The sequence below is a fragment of the Panicum hallii genome, chromosome 9 (assembly GCF_002211085.1).
Source record: "Panicum hallii strain FIL2 chromosome 9, PHallii_v3.1, whole genome shotgun sequence".
NCBI lineage: Eukaryota > Viridiplantae > Streptophyta > Magnoliopsida > Poales > Poaceae > Panicum > Panicum hallii.
Window position 1 is genome coordinate 60,798,110 of NC_038050.1, and position 21,769 is coordinate 60,819,878.

The window sequence follows — 21,769 nt, forward strand, 5'->3', positions numbered from 1 at the left end:
GTACTCACTGAAAACTTCCATAACCTCGTCGCTGCTCCAACACGCTACCTTTAATTAGTCGGGAACAAGACATAACCGCGCCCGCTGAGCTGTTTTGTTTTCAGCTGGCAGCATGGATGCACTCACACGGGAAGCGGTTCCTCTGACACGTGTGGTCACTGAGAGGTGGACCCTACGTTCGGCGGGCCCGCACCGCAGATCAAATGGAAGTTTAGGCTATCGACTGCGCCCGTTGCGTGTCCCGTCTCCATTCTCCCAAAAGCCCCTGGAAGTCCGTAACGGGAGTTTTTTTTTTTGAGACAAATCCAAACGAGGGAGTGGAGATGGGAGACGGCGGCGGTGGGCGGAAGGCGGCGCTGCTCCAGTGGTGCTCGTCGTCGCGGTGGGGCGTGAGCGGGCGGCGGCTGCTGAGTGGGGCGGGCGACGAGGCGTGGCGGGCGCACGCCGGGATGGTCCTGGTCATGCTCGCCTACAGCGGCTACCACGTCCTCACCAAGTCCGTCCTCAACGTCGGCATGAACCAGGTCGTCTTCTGCGTCTACCGCGACCTGCTCGCGCTCGCCGTCCTCGCCCCCGTCGCCTTCCTCCGCGAGAGGTGCCCCGCGCTGCTCATCTCCGCTCCTCCGCTTGCTAGTCTCGCTTCAATTAATTTCCTTTTCTTCTCAATTCGCATCTTGTCAACAGCTAGCACCAAAAGAGTAAGTGCGCTGCGACTGCGATACTACTGAACTGAATAAGGAGTAGAAATCAATCGAATTAAACAGTGTCTTTGTCTCCAGATCGATGATATTGCAGCAGATAAGGAATGCTCCTAGATAATTTATGATATAACTGCGGATAAGGATTAAGGAATAGATAATTGCTGCCCATTTATGCTTGCCATGATCTTGGTGCCCGTTGTTGCAGAAGGGTGAGGCCTCCCGTGACCCCCCAGTTACTCGCCTCCTTTGCTCTTCTTGGCTTCACAGGGTACTAGCTAATTCCTTCCTTCCTTTGCTCATCGTTGGGCAGCAATTCAGTTAACCCCGGGAAATCTCAGCGACACTCAGATTTCTGCAGGCTCTATGGGAACCCCCTCCTTTTCCTCGTCGGCCTCCGCTACACGAATGCTTCCTACGCTGCGGCTTTCCAGCCCTCCATACCAGTGTTCACATTTGTCTTGGCTGCAATTGTCGGGTGACTATCATAACACTCATTTTGATTGGCAATTCAGGATTCAACATTCATTGTCTCACTGACTTGTCAGTTGTCACCCCTGAATTGCCACCAATTTGGGCGTTAATCCTGCATTCAGCGTTGAAGCAATCCACATCTTCACGAAAGATGGCATCCTCAAAGTTCTTGGTACAGTTGTATGTGTCTCTGGTGCCATTCTGATGGCTTTGTATAGAGGTCCAGCCTTGATTGGCTTGGGAGGCAACAGTACATCGGGCACATGCAGCAGCAATCCCTATCCAGCCCACTGGTTGACATCAACCATGTTTGAGTATGGTGTAGAAACATGGCATCTTGGTGTCTTGTGTCTTTTAGGAAACTGCCTCTTGGTGGCTGCTTATCTAATCATACAGGTAATGCAAATTTCAGAGCTTGCACTTGATCCTGCATTCTCGCTTGTGGGTTTAATCTTTATTGACCAGATTCTTTTTAATGTGTTCCTACACATCAACAAGATAGGAATGCCAGTATACTGTTTATGTTCACGATTGATACAAATTAGTGTCCTTTTCTGCCGTGACCATTACAGGCTCCCGTGATGATAAGATATCCTGCAAGCTTATCCTTGACAGCATATTCCTATTTCTTTGCCACCATCTTTATGGTGTTAACTGGAGTACTTGTAACCAATGGGCTCCATGAGTGGGCACTGACAAAAACAGAGATCGTAGCTGTTCTATATGCTGTAAGTATCTCTATGTTCCTTATTGCCTAGACTGCATCACTTGCATGGTAAGATATAGGAACTCACTTGGTTATCTGATGACATTTCTTACTTGTACCTTCAGGGAATTGTTGCATCTTGTCTGAGCTACGCAATTATGACATGGGCAAACAAAATTCTTGGACCTTCTCTAGTTGCTCTCTATAATCCACTCCAACCAGCATGTTCCACTATCCTCTCAACTATTTTTCTTGGTGCCCCAGTTTATGTCGGAAGGTTTGATTCAACAAACTGCCATATATAATTTTGCCAAAATATGCTGTTATTATGTTATTTTTCAAATCTTTGTTCCTTGGAACCGGTAGCTCTTGCATATATGTTTTTTAGTTGTAGCATGATAGTCTTTCAAGAGAAATGAAGACATTTGTGGGGCGTGGTGAAACATGATAGTGGTAAATTTTTTACAGATGTAGTTGTTGATATTCTTTCTTCTCTCCTTATAACCTCAATGAACTTATGTGAAAAGGTAGAATTATTCCTAACCGTGTACACTTCTATTCTACTCCTTTCAGTATTATTGGGGGGCTGTTCATAATTGCTGGTCTATACATGGTTACTTGGGCTCGCTACAATGAAGCACAACGAGCTATGACCAATGGTTATTTGGACCCTCTTCTCGTGGGTCCTCTAGGAGTCCCCACGACACAGGAAGGTTCCTTCATTGATCCTTAAATTTCAATGGGGTAGAATGGTGCCTCAATTGTTTTCTCCAGGACAACAACAGAAGTCACATGTACAGATTTATCTTGAAAGATACGTTTGTAGTCTCATATACTCCCGTCCAAGAATGTAAGCCTTCGACCAACAATTACTTTAGTATATAACTTTTGTGATACAAAAATTGGTGTCCTTAGATTCATATTCAAGAGTACTTACCTTTGATTAGAAATTTGCATCACAAAAATGACATATTAAAGGAATAGTTGTTAGTCAAAATCTCTTGTCCTAACTCCTAACGAAACAAAGGCATAACTTATATTTTGAGACGGATGGAGTGCTTGTTAATCAAAGCACTCATGAGAGACTCTATTATGCCCAAATCAAGCGATTTTCAGGTGAGGGTATTATATAAACGCAGACACCATCGAATCATGTGCTCATGAAACTAAACTCATCGCTGCCCCTCCATGGACAAGCAAAGGAACATTCATGCTGTTGCCTTCTCCTCTGGAAAATGCCAGGAAAATATTTTGTGCTTCAGACTAAATCAATAAATCTTCAATAAGTCATAAAATATTTTTGAGAGGAAGTTGCCACCGGACTCCTCTGCTCGCTGCTCCCGTCAACCAACCGATCCATGATTGAAATAATCCACGTTTCTCCGGCCCTATAATGAAACAACCCATATCAACATCGCATGTAAAAACCACCTCACCAAGTTAGCGACAGCACTGATGCTGAGGTAAGTAATGGTTCTTTTTTAAAAAAGGAAACGAGAGGTAAATGGTTCCGGGAGTTACAGTTGCGAAGTAACATAATTCAGGGCGCATATTAGGCAAATTTGAAATTTGGCGGGTGTAACTTAAATTTCTCCTTTTTAATAATCGTATGTGAATGTGTGTATCTAATCATTAGATGATTCATATACAACGGGAGAATATACATAGTAGGTTGAAGGCCTATGTACTCCATGCTGTTATCTTTTGCTCTCGCCTTTCTTTAAACCACCAATCACCCTAAAATACAATATAATTGTGACAGTTTCTTTTGTACGTTGCACATTTATTGGGAGGTTATTAGTTCGTACTTGGTCATTGTTTCTTGGAATGCTACCAACAGCTTCCACTCGCGGTCAGGCCTTGTTGAGAACATAGTCCACATGTATTGGGAGGGACCGAGGGAGTAGCGTGAAAATTAGCTCATTTTCCCGCCAATCTGCATGTATTGGAAGGGACTTTATCCAAATAAGCCATCGAAGTGCAAAGACGAAAGCCCCGTGTATATTTGTTTAATTTCTTTTTAATGTCAGCATGACTTGGGAGCTTCACAAGCAGCAACAAATTGCTCTGAATTTTGCATTGGCACCTAGCGCATATACTCAATGCAAAATGATTGAATGGATAGGAACAAAAGAAATATATTATGCACGAAGGCCCTAGTTCCTTTGTGTAGGCTATCTTTGATATGGACTCATAGTTTGAAAACTGGTGCGCAAATGTAGCCTATATTTGTTTTGTAACTGGAAGTGCCTTACTTGCATGGCAATGATGCTAAGATTTGGAACGTCACTTCGTTATCTAATCAGATTTCTTACTTGTACCTTCAGGGAATTGTTGCATCTTGTCTAAGCTACTCAATTATGACATGGGCGAACAAAATACTTGGACCTTCTCTAGTTGCTCTCCATAATCCGCTGCAACCAGCATTTTCCACTATCCTCTCAACTATTTTTCTTGGTGACCCAGTTTATGTCGGAAGGTTTGATTCAAAACACTGACATGTCTAATTTGCCAAAATTTGCTGTTCAAACATTGTTATGTGGTTATTTGAAAATTTTGGCATGCATGATTTTTTTAGTTGTTGCACGATACTCTTTCAAGTTTCAAGTGATGTAATCATGTAACAACATATATGGTGTCAGAGGATCCCTCACCAGATAATCACCTACCTTAGGGCATCCCTAGGTAAGCCGACGGTAAAAATACCAACAGATGGCGCCCACCGTGGGGTCGATCGTCGTGATCATTGGGCGAATTTGAAGGACCTCTTCATCAACGTCAATCCACTCAAGGTGGCGGATTGCTACTTCGTACATATGCATCGGCGGATCGATTCATCGAGTTCGAGATCGGATCCTTCAGCGAACGGCTACATCGACCTCGACTACTCGGCTCGACTTCACCTTGCGCTGCAACGTCGTTGCACCGCGGCCGCCGACCTCAACGACCCGGTTCAACTTCGGCTTGTGCTGCAATGTCCGCGCGCAGCAGCGACGAGTTCAACTACTTCGACTTCGCGAGGACGATCGGCGGCCCGACGACGACTACTTCGACTACTCGTCTCGACTAGAAACTAGTCGAGGGCGAGCCTCACACCAACGACTACATCAACTACTCGTCTTGACTTGAAAACTAGTCGGAATCGACTCCGACTAGTTGAGCTTCATCAACAAACCATCGCAGCTCCATCAACGAGCTCCACGGCTTCGTCAACATTCGTCCACGAATAAGCTAAGTGACTTATACCTTTTTTGACTTGTTCTTCACAAGATTAGCTACCTTTTTGGGTACGCCTCTCGACGGGCATGAAACCCTCAGGGACTACACCATGATCGACTACCTATCTGTGTACGTCTCTCGACGGGCATTGAAACCCTCCAGAGCTACAGTTCGCCAACTACTTATCCGTGTACATCTCTCGATGGGCATGAAACCCTCCAGAGCTACACTTCGCCGACAACTTATCCGTGTACGACTCTCGATGAGCATTGAAAGCCTTCAGAGCTACACTTCGTCGACTACCTTTTGTGCACTGCGCATCCTCTTTGTCGCATAATGACTACTTTCTGCTCGTTGTCTCCTCTTAACAGTCGCTAATCTACTCGAGTAGCAAATGCCTTAATCCGTGAAACCTCGAGTCTCCAGTCATGACCTAAGCGACCCGTCCTGTATGAGCCAAGACTAGAGACCTAAGTGACTTGTACATGCTATGGGCGAAGGCTAAACTGGGACCGGGTGAACATAAAGGCTGGACTACTCGGAAGATTTAAATGGCCTAAAAAAGAGCTCGACACAGCAATTTTTACACCGAATAAATTTTGATGTCTTCACATTATTACCGAGTACTACTCGGTATCTTCACATTATGCTACGTAATGTATGCATTGTCTTTTTCAGATTAAGCTTCGGCAACAACCCTCCAGGCAGCACGGCGTGCCATCACAGTTCCGCTAGTTCCTAGGCTCGGGGGCTGGGCGATGCACACTACTTGATATGGCTCCTTCGGCTCTCCTGGCTTGTAAGCTCGGGGGCTGGACACCGCAAAAATATTCGAAGACGACTCATATGAAGACTAAGAGTGCAGAAGAAATTCTAAGTCACCGCGCGGTTAAATAAACCAGCGGGAGGCTCAATTTCACTGTGCAGAAGGTGAAGAGTTTTTCTCGGGATTTCAGAGTAACACCAATGCCACGATTTTTGGATCCTTTTTCCGAACCTAAGAGTTTTGGATTCAAGGCTCGGGGGCTGCAGGATACGTGTCATCAACTATTTATTTTCGAATGTACTCGAAGGATAAGAAAAGAAGATTCAAGATTAATTTGACTCTCAGCTTGATTTTTCGATTCAACCTAAGACTCGGGCGCTACTCCATATGGAGCGTGATTTTCCATCGCACCCCATATAAAAGAAGACTTGAAGCTATTCGCGGCATGAGCACCTAATAGTTTTGATGCAACCAAGGAAGTACTCGAAGAAGACCTTCAAGATAAAGTTTCAGGAGAAGCCGAAGACTACTTCAGAAGTACTCGAAATGCCTGCAGTACTCGGCTATGAAGAGCTCGGGGGCTTGTCAGGGATAGATCCACTGGGTACCGCAAGGAAGCTACCCGTGAGGAAAAAGAAGTCTGATTCCTACTAGGATTCCACTGTAATCCTATTAGGACTCATACCCTGTAATCCTAGTAGAAATTCCGTCCTCTGGGATATATAAAGGAGGGTAGGGATACCTAGATAGGCAGAAAACCAACAGAGAGCAGCCAACAGGCAACTCAACACCCAAGCGCAGGGCGCAATATACAACACCTCAAAACAGGACGTAGGGTATTACGCTACTCTAGCGGTCCGAACCTGTCTAAATTTGTATCTTGTGTCCTTGCATTCACCTTCAAGTTTCAGATCTGGCGATCCCTCACCAAATAATCACCTACCTTAGGGTATCTCTAGGTAGGCCGACGGTAAAAACACCGACTGCTTGGTGAAACATAAAAGTGGCAAAGTTTTTACAGATGTAGTTTTGATATTCTTTCTTCTCTCCTTATAACCTCAATTGAACTAAGCATATAACAAACTAGAATTGTTCCTAACCTTACATGCTTTTATTCTACTCCTTTCAGCATTATTGGGGGAGTCTTCATAATTGCTGGTTCATACATGGTTACTTGGACTCGCTGCAATGAGGCGCAGAGAGCTCTAACCAACGGTTGTTTGGATCCTCTTCATGTGGGACCCTCAAGTTCCTAAGACACAGGAAAGTTCCTTCATGGATCCTTAAATCTCTTTGGACCAAATGGTTGTCTCAATTGTTTTCTCCAGGACACAGAAGTCACATGTATAGATTTATCCTGGAATATACTTTGGGAAACATAATAATCCCCTCCAATCCACATGTATTGGAGGTATTGAAGTGAGAATTAGTTTAGTTTTTCATGCAATCCAAATATGTTGGAAGGAAATGGGTTTGTGCAAAAAGCCCTCAAAGTACAAAGCAGAAAGCTCTATTATATTTGTTTAATTTCTTTTTAATGTTTGCATGACTTGCAAGCTTCACAAGCAACAAAAAAATATATCATATACGAAGGCCCTTGTCGCTTTGTGTAGGCTACTTTTTATGATTCTTGGTTTGAAAAATTATATGCAATTGTAGAAAATTTTGTTGAAATTGCCGAAGAGGTGGTCATAGTCAAATGGCAATGCACCAAGGTGCTCTCTTTTTATTTCCCGAACAATGACCAAGATCTTTCTATGGGGTATAAACGTAGGATTTCTTTTGTTTAGAAAAGAAAAAGATAATGCTAGCTAGCATGAACACTACAACTACTATAGATTAATTTTCACTACCGGCCCTAAACCTATTTTTACCGCCGGTTTAGGCGCCGGTGGTGAAATATCGACGGTGAAAATACCCATTTTCAACGCCGATTTTTGAACCGGTGGTGAAAATAGATTATCACCGCCGGTCTGTAAGACGGGCCGGCGGTGAAAATGGGTTTATCACCGGCGGTGATGACCCTTTACAGAGGGTCAATTATTCCACAATTAAACTGCATTTCAGTGATTTAATATGATTTTTAGAAGCGATGTCTACAGTATATCTACCAGTAGCAAATTCGCATCAAGCATTACAAGTGGTGCATTGCAGATATGATGACAGAAGCGATATAACCAGCTCAAAACAAGAAAATTTTCCCAAAGTATAATTCAACAAAAAACAGTAATGGTTCATAAACAGCCCTGTGCATTTCCATCTTTCAGGTAAGAGTACATATTGTGTTGTAGCAATGGCTCATAAATCAGCTTTTAGCAGTACAACAGTCCTAAGGCAAAGAGACCTTTCCAACACTTACACGCTGCGGCCTGTACTTGAATCAGACCCAGGAGGCTAACGATGGGCTCTATCTGCAAAAACAAACAAACAAACAAACAAACTAGCATAAGAAAAATATTTCCATGAAAAAAAGTGAATAAACACATGGTACTAGCTGTATGTGGAATGGTGGAGTGCCGTACTGCCATTCTACTTCATTGGGCCCATATTGTATCAGCATGCAATACAGCTTATCAAACATCTGAGCAGCAGAAACTATGCCATGCGTTAGAAATAATGGTGAGCTGTCGACAATATTAAGTACCTCATCATCAATAAGCTGAACACACGGCTTTATCTTCTCATCCTTCAGGTCCTTCGCACCCATGACTTGCTATCCTCATCAACCAAGTAAGCTGATTGTTGGCTATGGTGTGTGTCGAGGTGGGAAGACAAATCATCATACTGTACGACGTCATTGTGATTCGTTTCCTCAAGCACCCCCAGAATCAATGTATAGTTCCACGGGGAGGGAAGCACCACCGAGGCTCCCTTTGGTTCCCTTCGGACCACCGATTCGCTTCGGAGAATTTGTAATCGCAACCAAAGAGCTTAGCTATGCGAAGTGATTTCTCGGAATCGACCGATTCCTGCAGTGGAACGACGCAACGGGCAGCAGCCCAGATTCTACCGATTCCCGTAGAAAATTACCCGCGTTGCCACTGGTTACGATGTACCGGTTCGCTTCTTTTCTTTCCCGAGCGATCCTTTCCCCATCCATCTCCCATGCGCCTCCTCCTCGCAGACGGCGACAGCGCCTGCGCGCGCCGCCTCCCCCCGACGCGCCCCCGCCGCCCGCACCCCCCCACCCCCCACCCCCCCGACGCGCCCCCCGCCGCCGCCCGCCGCCCGCCGGCCCCGCCGCGCCCCCCGCCGCCGCCGCCCCCGACGCGCCGCCCGCCCCCCATGCTGGTACGCGGAGGAAGGAGAAAGGAACGGGAAAAGGGAGAAGGGAAAGGGGAAAAAAGAAAGAAGAAAAGAAAAATAGAAAGAAAAAAAGGGAAAAGAAATACAGAAAAAAATGAAAGAAAAAAGAAATTGTTCAATTATTTTTATAACATGGATATATATTTTGTATAAATTATTATATATGTCAAATATTAACAAATATGAATATTTTCTTTCCAAAATGGTCATCTACGTGTCCATACGATTAATTAGCATGTAAACAGCCTTATGCGATCTCAGGAATATAAAAGACATTTTTTTACAGAAATCCACAGTTATTTCAGCCAAACAGCTTTCAGCTTTCACACAGCTATCAGCTCACAACAACTTTCCCACATCTAATTTAGAAATCAGATTTTAGGAATCCGCGGCTAAACCTAAACAAAGACACCTGATGCGACTGAACTCCGCGGTTGCCTTCTTTTCCTTGCCAATCAAGTCCTCTGCACCTTGATGCATTTCCTCGAACATGACTGACGCCATCAACGAGACCTGATTGCACTGCATCTGCTCGCCAGTCCACTGAGCTAACTGCTGCAACAAGCCATGTGAATCGAATCCATACTGCACTTCCTCATCCCAGTCATCGAACACTGGGTGGGCAACTTCCTCAAGCACCACTGAAGCAAAAGATAAATCACGAGCGTGAGGAACCTGGGGAGGGGAAGGGGGCCGGCGGTGCGCCGGGCGATGGGGAGGCAGCGCGCCGGACTCGAGGCACCTCCGGCGGGGTGGCGCAGAGGCCTGGGCGGGTGGATGGTCGCGGTCGGGCGGCGCGATCCGGACGGAGGTTGGGGGAGGCCGCGTTGGGACGGAGGTTGGGGCAGGGAGCCGCGGCAGTCGGGGAAGGGGACCAGCGGTGCGCCGGGCGGAGCGAAGGCCTGGGCGGGCGACGGTCGCGGCGTGGTCGCGACGGAGATCGGGGGCGGCCGCGTCGGCTCGGGACGGAGGTCAGAGAAGGCGCGGCGCAGAGGCCGGTCGGGCCTTTTATCCAGAAGGCTTATATGAAAATATGAGAGTCTGTTTGGAGTGCCGCCTAATCCGTCAGGGTACGCCATACTTTTTCCGCCACAGGTGTGGCGGCTATTTTGAGCGCCACACGTTAGGCACGCCGTGGCGGGTTAGGCGGCACTCCAAACAGCCCCTTATAAGTTTCTCATAGCTTATATAAAAATATGTAATTTTCTCATATCTTATATATATATATATATATATATTTCTTAATATTGTGTTTCTATACTGTGAATTACTATACAAATAAACTCAGTACAAAATAAAAATAAAAAATTATATAAGCTTGGTTGAGGTAGCATTATTACTGCCGGTCCCAACCACGGGCCGGCGGTGATAAATCATTTTCACCGACAGCTTCATTTGGAACCGCCGGTGAAAATATTTCACCACCGGTGTTTACAAAACCGGCGGTTAAAATAGCGGTGGTAAAAATACTTTTTGCAGTAGCGTACATAATAATACTTTTGAGGACTATTTGGCATCTAAAAATGATGCATCAAAAAAAGAATTTATGAGACGGTCATTACGAGTGTTTAGTTTGACACTTCTAAGCCAATAAATTATTTACATCGAATTTTTACTACATGCACGACCCATTTATGTAATCTACTAGTCCAATTATAAGACTGGATGTCCGAATGTCCAATTATAAGGGGAGAACAGAACCTAGCTCAATTAGTTAGGTTTCTTGTAACGATGGAACTTAGCGCCTAGGTTCAACGGCGTTAACTTATTCGATGGACACGATGGTAATTGCTCGGAACGTTCACCCCCATGGCACAAATTGTCCATCTTGCCCTGCTCTACTTCCTTTTTGGCATAAAAATGGATTAGGGGGAACTGTTCCTGATTAGTTTACGGCCGGCTAGACCGCTAGAGAAACCACAATTTGTTACATCTGGGTCGTTTGTTCCGGCTAAAGTTGCATGTGCACCACATGTTATGTTTCCTTTTTCTTTCTTCTGCGTGAGAGGCTGAGAAGACATCCTATTGTTTTGTTTGAAGCAGAACAGTACAGTCTTTTCAATCTAGTATTAGAATGTATCTCATACTGGACCAGTTTGTTTGACGGTCTTTTGAGCACACGTTATTATAAAGATGTATACTGTACCACCCACATCATGCATGGCCTACAAAAGTCTTGTTCATGCAAAATAAATAAATAAATAAATAGGGTGATAACAAAATTAACATCACTTTCATGTGACAGGTACAAACATATATGGATATGATAAGAAAGCTATGGAACCATAATTTGAAGCTCAAAAACGAGAAAAAAAAGTTGAAAGAATCAGAAAAGTGGGCACTTCGGAATATCTCGTAAATAAAAGAAACAAAAGGACTGTATAAGAAATTAAAAGAAACAAAAGGAAATGGAAGAAGAGGCAGCAAGTCCTCATCAAAGACATCATCTTGTAACTAAGTGAGAGAGAGAGAGAGAGCCCCGGGCGGGGGGGGGGGGGGGGGTGGCGGGCGGGGCGGCGCAAAGATCCTGGGCCCGGTGCATTGTTCTTCCAACAAAATGAACCTTTTTTGCAGTGCGCGCCCAACCAGCCCAGGGCTTGCCTGCAGGGCTGCAGTTTCCTAGTTGGCCCTGGAACTAGTTGGGCTTTCTGGTTTCCTCCTGTGAACGCGCTTCGACGATCCACAACCATTTCGTCCATCGGCCTGCTGGAGGCGAACCAACCTGAAACCCCTCCTCTCTCCCTCCCAGGCTCCCACCGATCCGCCGCCGCTCGCCTAAGCCCCCCGCTGCCTCGACCCGACCAGCCCCAGCCGTCGCCGGCAGCCATGGGGAGCCGGCTGGGCCGCCGCGTGATCCACTTCGCCAACCTCCCGCTCAAGCTCATGCTGCCCCCAGCCCCGCTCTCGTCCGTGCAGGAGTTCGCCGTCCGGACCGTCCCCTCCGCCTCCAAGGTGGACATCCGCCGCTGCCTCGAGTCCATGTACGGCTTCTCCATCGCCGAGGTCCGCACCCTCAACATGGAGGGCAAGAAGCGCACCAGGGGAGGCATCGTCGGCGCCAAGCCCGACTACAAGAAGGCCTACGTCACGCTGCGGGCCCCGCTCACGGTCTCCCCCGACCTCTACCCCATTGGGGTCATCCTCGGGGAGCGGGAGCGGAAGGCCAGCGCCGCCGCCGCCAGGAGGAAGGCGGTGGAGGGTGCCGAGATCGAGGGGCAGAGGGAGGGGAAGGGGAAGCACTGGATGGAGGACGAGAGGGAGGGCTTCTCCAGGGCCGGATGTGGCAAGGTCGTGTACGGGAACCCCGGGAGGCTGAACCAGAGGAGGAGGAGAGGACGCGCCAACGCTAAGGACGGAGCTGGGGAGGAGGGGGCCAAATTCCCATGGACCGGAATGCAGCTGGCTACCGAGAAACCTAGGTGAGCATCTCTATGTCACTCGACTCTCAGTGATTAATAAGATGTTTGCGTTCCTAGAAATCTAGAATCTTAGAAATAACGAATTCGAAAGGTAATGCAGGAATGGTGTTTTTCATCACTTGGTTCCAGTTCCTCTTATGTAGAAATCTTGGATATTATATGGGCAAAGTTGCACATCTTGTGATCATATGAAGTAACAGATGCGGATGCAAAACGATGTTTTCCATCACTCATTTTCAATGGCTTTAATGCATGCTTCAAAGTACATGAATGGTTTGGCTGCTCAGTTGCTCTCAAGTTTGTACACCCACATCCCCGTCCACTTGTATGCACACAAGCATGTTCGTGCTGGCATTGTGAGCATGAGGGCACCCATGAAATTAGTCAAGTGCATGCAACTGCCATTCTTGCTGGAAGTGGAAATGAAATGGGTTTATTTTGCTGTACAAAAATGGTTATAAGCAGAAAACGTTATGCCAGCATGAATTATTATTTTTGGAAATTTTTCAGCAGGGAAGGGGGTATAAGATTTAGATGTGTATGACATTTTTGTGCAGTTTTTTATGGCCAGTCAATTTTAAAGTTTCACAAATTTTAACTTCTTTCGTTACTCTGATCACACTCTTTTGAACTTAGTGTTTTTCTGCCACGGTTTGCCTCAGCTGTATAGAGGATACCACATGAAGATGAAATAGTTGAATACAACGTGATGTTATTATAAGTACTGAATTTCTCACAATATTAGCCTTTGGCGTTTAGTAAAATATCAATGCCAACTCTGTTGGTTTAAAATTGCTTAGGTTCATCTTCAAAGTGTGCCTCTGATAAGTGGTCACTGCTACTGAGGAAAAAAAAATTCTATCCAAGTCAACGAAGAAGCTCAAAGTAAATAAGAAGTTGATTCACTAGGTTACTTGTCTCTTCCTTGGAATGATCAGTCCTTGATTAGATCAAACAATAAAGTTGCATTTGCAAGAATGGGAAATGAAATGTGGCACTAGTGGTAGTTATCACAAATATTAGATTCAGCAAAATGTAGAATTCAAAAAATGGAACTCAAAGCACTTGTGGAAGATTTTGTTTCTCAGAGAGTACCTATGCTATGCAAATGCAATGTTGTAAGAAGCTATCCCAACCTTACTATCTGGGGCTTCTTCCTTGTCTGGAGACGATTGTTGCATTGTTGCATATATGCGCCATCGAAGTCATACATTCCTAGTGTAGGATAATGGACCATGATAATGGTTCCCTTTGTTCCACCAGAGGTGTCTTTTCTATAAGTACAGTATTACTTATGCAATCAAGTTGGGAAATTAGTCACTTTGTCCCTTCATCACACTTCACTGTAGTCCACTTCCTTAAATCCTTTCTTAATTCCCAAGGCTGGAGATCCAAATCCAAGAGTAGTTCACCATTTGTGTCCATGTGTGCCTTTTGTTGATTTTGATGCCACATGATGGTGTTATGATACCATGTTGAGTTGTCCTATAAACATTTTTGAACGATTTGGTCAGAGTCTACTCTTGGTAGTTTGAGTTTTGCATGAGTGACCGACTGGCTGTGATTCTATCCTTTTGATTTTTACATGCTCATCTGTTCTTTCTAGTGTGTTTTTAAAACGGCCATCTATTTTTAATTAACTTAGTAGGGGATGACTTTGCTGGAGCTTGCCCTATTTTTATGCTGGATTCCCAATCCATGGCAAGATGATTATCTAATATTAAGATTTATAGTCCAAAATCTAAAGGAAGCATGACTCTTAGGTTTGAGTTGTGTGAGAACAGAGCATTAGTTTTTGTAGTAGGCATATTGTGGTCATTTCGCAGGCACAAGCTTTACTGTACTAGCTCTGATTCTTTTTCTTGCTTTCGAATACAGTTGGACAAAATGCAATGCACCTCGGTAAATAAGATCCAAGTGGTAGTGGGCTAGCGGCACCATTTAACTGAACTGATGATCTGTCTTGCTGCAGCAGCGAGTCTGTTGTTGCACCTCTAATGTTGATACCTGAGGATATAACTGGTTGTAATGTTTGATACTCAGTAAGAGAAGACCTCTTCATTTTATTGGTGCATTTCTGCCTTTCTGGAATTGGATGCTTTTTCTTTATATATGTTTGGTTGCATCTGTAATGAACGTGAGAAGGAATGGCAAATAGGGATGCAGGTGGGTACCCAAAATATAATTCATTTTCTTACTTCGAAATACGGATTAGTGTATTTAGAAGAGTTTGATCGACCCAATGGCACAGAAAAGAAACTTGCATCCTTAATGGCAACATATGGTAGGGCTTGTTTATCTGTATGTTATCCTCGTATATGCTGTATTCTGACTCATGTTCGTGCTGATTCTTTCTATTAGGAGGGTGAGACACTCTCCCCCGAAGAAGAAGGCGGGTATAGCATTGAAGCAGAAGTCACGGAAGGTGTCTCTGCAGCGCCGCTCCAAGAAGTTGGAAGCTTGATGGTACTTGACTTGGGCTGCTGTGCTGCGACCATGAGAGGTTCCTGCCATAAAGCGAGATGCAGACAGTGGATCGACGACTACGCTGGCAGATCCGCCTTGTTCTTAAGTTACCGAATAAACACCAAATTTGAAGAATCTGCAAGGATTTTGTGCCTTCTGTACGAAAATGGAGATGTGATTTATATGCCTGACTGAGCCTGATGCATGTTTTGCTGAAAGACGGCTCGGGGGCGTTCCTGTCCTGCCGAGCTGTTGCGGTCAAGTTCCTTTCGGGATCTTTTTGTCATCTACTGATTGGCTAGTACTAGTGCTGATTATAGAGATTGCGCACCTGGTTTTCACTTTTTCCATCTGCTATGAGTTGCTCCATAGGCACTTCCTGCAAGGATTCTGCACCGGTTTGCCTGCACGCTGTTGTCTGATGGCATGCGATGGGCCACGACCCACCCACGAGTGCCATGTGAATGTGTGATGCACGAAAGCCTGATGGATCGCAGGAACACGTGGAGCACGACGACGAGTCCAGGACCCCCTCTCTGGTTCGGTGAAGGCCCAACCAGCAAATCGAATCGGATGGATGTAACGCAACGCCCGCCGCCAACGAGGATTAATTGTATGTACCAAGCTCCCGTAGTTGAGGTGGTAGCACCTGCTTGTAGCTGAGCAGCAATGGAGCCTGCGGTAGGTACGAGGGCGCCCCTCCCTCTCCCCGCCGCGGGGAGGCCCGTCCTGCTGGCTGCCCTGGCGCGGCCTCGCGGCGGGTTCGCCTCCATCTCCGCTCTCTCCTCGTCCAGCGGGGGCGACGGCGGGGGCCGCTTCTCTGCGGGCGGCGGCGGCGGGAGGGGAGGCGGGGACGACTCCGGCGCCGGCGCTGCAGCGGCTGTGGCGGTTCTGGGTGAGGCCGACTCGTCGGATGCCGACGCCGACGCCATCGTGCTCCATGTCGGGGTAATGCTCGTGCACGTGCCACTGCTTGCTGCTACGATTTGGTTCCTATGGGCGATGCGTGAATGCGCTAGGTTACGAGCTGCTGTGTGTGCCTTGTTCGCGTGCAGGGGATGACGTGCGGCGGATGCGCCGCCAAGGTCAAGCGGATCCTCGAGAACCAGGTACATACGGTGCTTGCAAGTTGCAAGATCAGCTGCAAACTGTAGTGTTTTCTTCTCCACTGTATTTGAATCGGCCCGAAATGTCGCAAGTTGATTGCGTTCTGAGGCAGAGCAGAACAGTCAATGCGACTGCAAATGATGCCCTGCACTCCTGCGCATTGCGGATAATATGATGCGATGATGGAGCTGTAAAACTGGCGCTTGCATACACGGCTCCGGCCTGCATGCTTAGATCAGTGATCAGTCTAGTATGTGCTAATCCATCAGTTCTGCTCTGTGACTCCGAACCAATCTGTAGCTACCTTCTTTTGGACACCTCATCAGCGGCATCTCTCCAGGCACCATCACCATTTAACTGAAACTCTGCTGGCCGTTTTCGCAGCCTGAGGTTGCTTTAGCCACGGTTGATGTTGAGAAGGCGATCGCTGTTGTGTGGACGACACCTGAAGCGAAGGCAACGGAGGATTGGCGGAAGCAACTGGGCGAGAAACTCGCGAATCACCTCACCACCTGCGGATTCCAGTCTCATCTGCAAGGTGGTAAACTGCACTTTTACCCTTCAATCCATTGACAGAAACCCATTTTACGCGAGCTACAAGGATTAGTCCGTTCTTGTCAACTGAAGCTCGTCGTCTTTCCAATTGCTGTTTGGTCCTTGCAGATGAAGGCGAAGCTGAACAGATTGATTCTTGACCTACGCACTAGCCAATGCCTGCCCATGAAGTTCTTACCATCGAGGCAGGGTTCTTGCACGAAGACAGTTCCTTCTATTTGATAAAAAGTTGTACATTTTGACGGAGAGTTATACGGTTCTAGATAACATTGTTATGCTTTTAATCTACTCGTAGGAGCAGCTATCAGAGCATTCTTCCATATCCTGAAACACAGACATTTTGTTATTTGAATTGTCAATCCAAAAGCAGCAGTACGATTTCGGGAGATGGTTGTGACCGAAAGAGTTTATTTGCAGAAGCTTCTTGTTTCTTCAAGCAATGGGCTTGCAAGAGTTTTCCCCCCTTTATTTTGTTACTTTTGCGAAATATTTAGAATGAACTATGCGTACGGTGCCATTTTACCAGAGTAATTTTGAGAAACCACATCAGGATTTGAAATGACTTCTTCAACATTTGAATTGGATTGCTGGAATGAGATTTAAACAACTGGAAAATAATTCTGAGAATTTTCTCTTTTCTTGCTAGGATTCTGAGAACTTAGGTGAACTTAATAATTAAGCATATTTCGACATAAATAACAAAAGTTGGTATAATGACATACTAATAACTTTTACATGGGTACATAGCCAATATTATTAACTTTGAATATATCGGATGTCACAATCTGCACAAAAATTATAGATTTTTCTTTTTCCAAATTTGGAAAGTGAAAACACGCCGAATCAATTTAATTAATTGGCAAAATCTATTTTTCTAGGGCCAGGGGGCAGAGGCCACCTGACCGTTCACCCCGTCCCAAACCCTGACCAGAACCCCGCCGCCGCCCTCCGTTCCCGACCGCCACCGTCTCCGGCGATGTCGCACTTCAGGCGCTCCGGGGCGCCGGAGAACCGCGACTCCTTCTCCCTCCTCGTCCTCAACGTCTCCTTCCGTAAGCAACCTCGCTCCCCTACCCGTCCGTCCCCGGCTCCCTACTATAGCGCACTCCCAAACGCCGCGTTCGCTCACCTCTCCGGTGAACCCCTGCTGCAGGCACTACGGCCGACGACCTCTTCCCGCTCTTCGATCTCTACGGCGATGTCGTCGACATCTTCATCCCGCGCGACCGCAGGTGGACGCCATTGTAATTTCCGCCTCAAATCGGGAGGCTGGTTTTGGAGTTGTTTGGTGCGTTTGGGAGGATGCTTAGGCCTGCTTGTTCGCTTGCAGGACTGGAGATTCGCGTGGCTTCGCGTTCGTGAGGTACAACTACGAGGACGAGGCGCAGAAGGCCGTCGACGGGCTTGATGGTGAGCGGAGGGAAAACTTCCATCGATTTCAGTCCTTGAGATTCTTCTTATCTATGACATATTACTTCTGGTGCAGGGAGGAAGGTGGATGGGAGGGTGATCATGGTGCAGTTTGCAAAGTACGGGCCCAATGCTCAAAAGATGTAAGATCTCACACTCTAGTATCCTGTTTATGTACTGATTAAATTATTTGTTGAATTACATCGAGGCAGCAGAAGCTTGGGTTATATGGTTCACATGTATAGCAGTAACAGATGCCCTGCACTCCTGCAGTAGAACGAATAAATAGATATAAAGTATGTATTTTTAGTATCTGAGAGATTAAGGGGTACTGGACCTTGTGGCGTTAGTCATTTAGATGGTTCTATAGTTGAATGAGGTATTGATGCTTACAAGTTTGACTTCAGTTTCCTGCTTGGATGTTCAAGTTACTTGATCTGTTATCAAATTGTCCTTCCCCCCCACCCTTCATACATGGGCCCTGTTTATTTAAATGCAAGGAAAAAATGCATTGTAATTTCTAGTGTGGTTGGAACGTTAGCCATCCATGGTAATGCCAATAAATTATAAACATTAACCACCTAAGTTAGGTTGTTTCATGCCTGAAAAAGAATATTTAGAAGTAGACAGGAAATCACATGTCTACATAAGGATATGGCTACGTGAGACTCTAATACTCGTGACAAGGAGTGTTTCTTGGCATTAAGTTTCACAATTAAAAGATTGTTAACTTCTATTTACTTTCATAATGACAGATTGTGTAGTTTAATCTGTCAGCATCCCTGTGGTCTAGTTGATGTATATATTCAATGGTTGGAAATCATTTATTGCACTTGCTTTTCTTTATGTGTGTTTGTTGCAATGGATTTCTTTTAACTATTAATTGTTGATACACAGTGGTCATTGATGTGAATTGTGCTTAGGTTTTTACCTGTTACCCATTTCATTTGTGTTTGTTGGTTTCATGTGTCTTTTTGTTAGGTTGGGTAGGTGCATTTGTTGGTTGATTAAATTTCATAGTCAAGAACTTTATCTCTACTTATATATGTGAATGAACCTCAGAAATGGCATCTAAGAATTTATATGGTATACATAGAAATCCAAACTACTTGTTTACTCGTCTAGTAGAAGGAAGCCCAAAAGTCATTTTACATGGCCAATTTAATTTGCATTGTCTTTTTTCTAAGAAAATTAATTACAAGAATGCTGTTGCTATCGTGTAAACTATATTGATGCTCTTGTTTTAGTATTGATTAAGTATACAGCTCAGAGAATGGCGAATCATTGAAGGCAATTTCACTTATTATGCATTACTTTCTTGTTTGTGTTTGCAGTCATAGGGGTAGGATTACAGAAGAAACTCCAAAGCCAAGGGGTCATTTCAGAAGCCGCAGTCTGAGACGGAGGTAAAATATAGCCTGCAATATTCTTGATGTCTCAGTGACATGTTACCTTTGTATATGAATATATGATGTCTCAGAATTGCACACACTGAGGGAAAGCAAGCTATGAGCCTATGACCCCATTTCCCTACTGACTTTCTTTATCTTGCTGCCTGCTTAATTCATTTGTCTCCTAAACTGCTCGTATTAGTCTTATCAACCAACAAATAAAGAGATTGAGTTTTCAAAAGTTTAGCCTGCACTAAATGAAACTGGTGCACTTTAGTAAGATATAGCTATAGCTCCTCGAACTACTATGGTACCAAATAAAGAGGAATGATCTTCCACTACCAAAAATATGAAATGAAAATGAATGTAAGTAGCTTGTCCTTGTGATTTAGAGCCTAGCCCCTGCAAAATGGTGGTGTGTTTGTTCACATCACTGCTCAAGTGTCCAAATGGTGCCACCAAGTTGATGATATTAATAAGCTTGTGATAGCAAGCTAGTTGGACATGTGACCATGATATGCTGATGCAAAGCCTTGATATGCAGTTTTCGTAAGTACCCATAGTCCAACAATACAGCTTAAGTCTTTTCAGGTCTGATAGCCCTGTTACTCGTACTTTTAAATTTGGTATAACATTTCTGATGAATCATCTTTAATTTTAACCTGAAGGTATCAAGATGATTATCGGGACAGAGATTACAGAAGGCAAAGCCGGAGCAGAAGTAGGGAGCGGTACGAACAGGACAGATACAGAGATAATGATTATTGTCGCCTTAGCGGAACTCGCAGTATTAGCCCTGATTATGACAGGAAGCATACCAGATACAGGTTTGCCCACTGAACTTGTACTATTTTTCTGTTCTGTATTGCCGTATCTGAATGCGTTAAATTTTACCCCGTTGTTCAATTATTGGCAGTCGCTCTCCTGCACGTAGAAGCCCTAGTCATGGCAAAAGCCACTCTCCTCGTAGGGCACCTTCTCGTGAAGTAACTCCTAGCAGGCCCAGGGATGGCCGCTCTCCACGTTCTGGACACCCTTGAGCCTACGCTGAATATCATACACAGCTTCTCATAAGGCAGCTTGAGGTGGCTATCGACAGTTCTCATCATTTGTATCTTCTTACTTTTAACTGGCACATTACTAAGATGACCTTTGCTACAGTGCAGGGTGAGTGGACTAGAGCTTCGGCAAAAAAACAGCTTTTGGCTGCTTGGTTGCTAGAGCTATATGGTGGCGATGGGGAAATATTCCATGTAGCCTGTGACCTGTATATTTCTAGTTACACATGATGGAGCGAAGAGGTTTTTTTTTTTGGGGATAAAGGGTCAGGATGCAAGTTGATGACGTGTCCTTGCAGTTGACAATAGTACTTCTGGTTTTCTTTGGATGATGACAGTGGTCGTGCTGATGATGCTGATCATTTCACTGGCATCCTTTGCTGTATGTCAAGTGAGAGGTTCGACTGGCAGATTGCTTAATCATTCTAAACCATCTATCAAGCACGGGTTGGCCGCTGATAGGGCACTTTTTGGAGGTGGAAGATTTGTATGCGGTACGCCCCCAGCCGGCTGTATTTTGTTACCCTTCTGTTCTCTTTCTGGGATTCGAGAAAATTGTGTCAGTTCGAGTTGCTGCATGTATTACTGAATAGAAATGGGCGTCTGCTACTCATCGCTAAACTTGTCTGGGAACTGTCGTAGAGTCGTTGTCGAAAGAGCTATATATTTTAAGTCGCTGTCTAAAGAGCTGTTGATTGCTTATCAGAAAAAAAAAAAGAGCTGTTAATTAGACAGTCCGATGGTCGGCTATTAGGATAGCATAAAATGCAATCGGCCGACAGTGTGCGTAAGCATAGTAGAAACAGTAAACGCAAGGATATCTGGTTGCTAGATTCAAGCTGATAAACTAGCTCAGGACACGTGTTCATCGCAAGGGCGACTGCCCATGTGCTCACGTATGTACATGTCCTTGCCATTTTAATTTGTCACGCATGATGCTAAGTTGTTGCCGACGCTGCACTCTTCCTTTCCGAGAGTGACTGCCAAGCTAGCCAGCGAATGAACTTTCAGCAGACAAAGCACCTACCAAATTTTGTATCGGTAGACCTCGCAATGATTGAGATGCCTGCCATCTTTTCACAACCATCAAGGAGAGGTCAACCGCTAATGCTTGTTGGACCCAATGTCTAATTGCTCGGTCCCACCTGTCTCCCTCCTACACCCAACGACACCAAACAAAGTCCACAGCAGCTA

At 45.3% G+C, this 21,769-nt stretch overlaps 5 protein-coding genes and 1 long non-coding RNA gene across 9 annotated transcripts; 4 read left to right on the forward strand and 2 right to left on the reverse strand.

The window, feature by feature from the left end:
- Nucleotides 1–87: 87 nt before the first annotated feature.
- On the forward strand, nucleotides 88–4,598 carry LOC112875042 (WAT1-related protein At3g45870-like). 2 transcript variants are annotated; one of them, XR_003225104.1, is made up of 8 exons: nucleotides 88–595; nucleotides 907–969; nucleotides 1,060–1,176; nucleotides 1,295–1,568; nucleotides 1,745–1,900; nucleotides 2,004–2,331; nucleotides 2,452–2,728; nucleotides 4,206–4,598. XR_003225104.1 is itself a non-coding variant. In XM_025938723.1 (7 exons), the coding sequence occupies exons 1-7, from the start codon at nucleotides 324–326 to the stop codon at nucleotides 2,609–2,611; spliced, it is 1,194 nt and encodes a 397-aa protein (XP_025794508.1). In that variant the 5' UTR covers nucleotides 88–323; the 3' UTR covers nucleotides 2,612–2,792. The 2 variants fall into 2 exon arrangements, 1 of the variants encoding a protein (XP_025794508.1); XM_025938723.1 differs by lacking the exon at nucleotides 4,206–4,598 and having other exon boundaries at nucleotides 2,004–2,155; nucleotides 2,452–2,792.
- A 3,461-nt stretch (nucleotides 4,599–8,059) lies between these two features.
- LOC112877361 lies at nucleotides 8,060–8,833 on the reverse strand. The gene is made up of 2 exons (XR_003225471.1): nucleotides 8,508–8,833; nucleotides 8,060–8,274 (listed from the first exon to the last, which is right to left on the reverse strand). It is a non-coding gene; the product is annotated as an uncharacterized LOC112877361 (long non-coding RNA).
- A 566-nt stretch (nucleotides 8,834–9,399) lies between these two features.
- Nucleotides 9,400–10,248, reverse strand: LOC112873277 (protein translocase subunit SecD-like). Its single transcript, XM_025936272.1, has 2 exons — nucleotides 9,912–10,248; nucleotides 9,400–9,810 (listed from the first exon to the last, which is right to left on the reverse strand). Exons 1-2 carry the CDS (start codon nucleotides 10,246–10,248, stop codon nucleotides 9,548–9,550), a joined length of 600 nt encoding a protein of 199 aa, XP_025792057.1. The 3' UTR covers nucleotides 9,400–9,547.
- A 1,618-nt stretch (nucleotides 10,249–11,866) lies between these two features.
- On the forward strand, nucleotides 11,867–15,395 carry LOC112878244. Its single transcript, XM_025942684.1, has 2 exons — nucleotides 11,867–12,588; nucleotides 14,950–15,395. The coding sequence occupies exons 1-2, from the start codon at nucleotides 11,996–11,998 to the stop codon at nucleotides 15,050–15,052; spliced, it is 696 nt and encodes a 231-aa protein (XP_025798469.1). The 5' UTR covers nucleotides 11,867–11,995; the 3' UTR covers nucleotides 15,053–15,395.
- A 245-nt stretch (nucleotides 15,396–15,640) lies between these two features.
- On the forward strand, nucleotides 15,641–17,135 carry LOC112876611 (copper-transporting ATPase PAA1, chloroplastic-like). 2 transcript variants are annotated; one of them, XM_025940753.1, is made up of 4 exons: nucleotides 15,647–16,002; nucleotides 16,110–16,163; nucleotides 16,546–16,699; nucleotides 16,825–17,135. In XM_025940753.1, the coding sequence occupies exons 1-4, from the start codon at nucleotides 15,724–15,726 to the stop codon at nucleotides 16,854–16,856; spliced, it is 519 nt and encodes a 172-aa protein (XP_025796538.1). In that variant the 5' UTR covers nucleotides 15,647–15,723; the 3' UTR covers nucleotides 16,857–17,135. The 2 variants fall into 2 exon arrangements, with proteins under 2 accessions (XP_025796539.1, XP_025796538.1); XM_025940754.1 differs by lacking the exon at nucleotides 16,110–16,163 and having other exon boundaries at nucleotides 15,641–16,002.
- A 405-nt stretch (nucleotides 17,136–17,540) lies between these two features.
- LOC112876453 (serine/arginine-rich splicing factor SC35-like) lies at nucleotides 17,541–21,147 on the forward strand. Of its 2 annotated transcripts, none has more exons than XM_025940574.1 (8): nucleotides 17,541–17,768; nucleotides 17,870–17,948; nucleotides 18,047–18,126; nucleotides 18,203–18,269; nucleotides 19,461–19,532; nucleotides 20,186–20,344; nucleotides 20,434–20,602; nucleotides 20,684–21,147. In XM_025940574.1, exons 1-7 carry the CDS (start codon nucleotides 17,693–17,695, stop codon nucleotides 20,555–20,557), a joined length of 657 nt encoding a protein of 218 aa, XP_025796359.1. In that variant the 5' UTR covers nucleotides 17,541–17,692; the 3' UTR covers nucleotides 20,558–20,602; nucleotides 20,684–21,147. The 2 variants fall into 2 exon arrangements, with proteins under 2 accessions (XP_025796359.1, XP_025796358.1); XM_025940573.1 differs by having other exon boundaries at nucleotides 17,545–17,768; nucleotides 20,679–21,147.
- The last annotated feature ends 622 nt before the right edge of the window (nucleotides 21,148–21,769 follow it).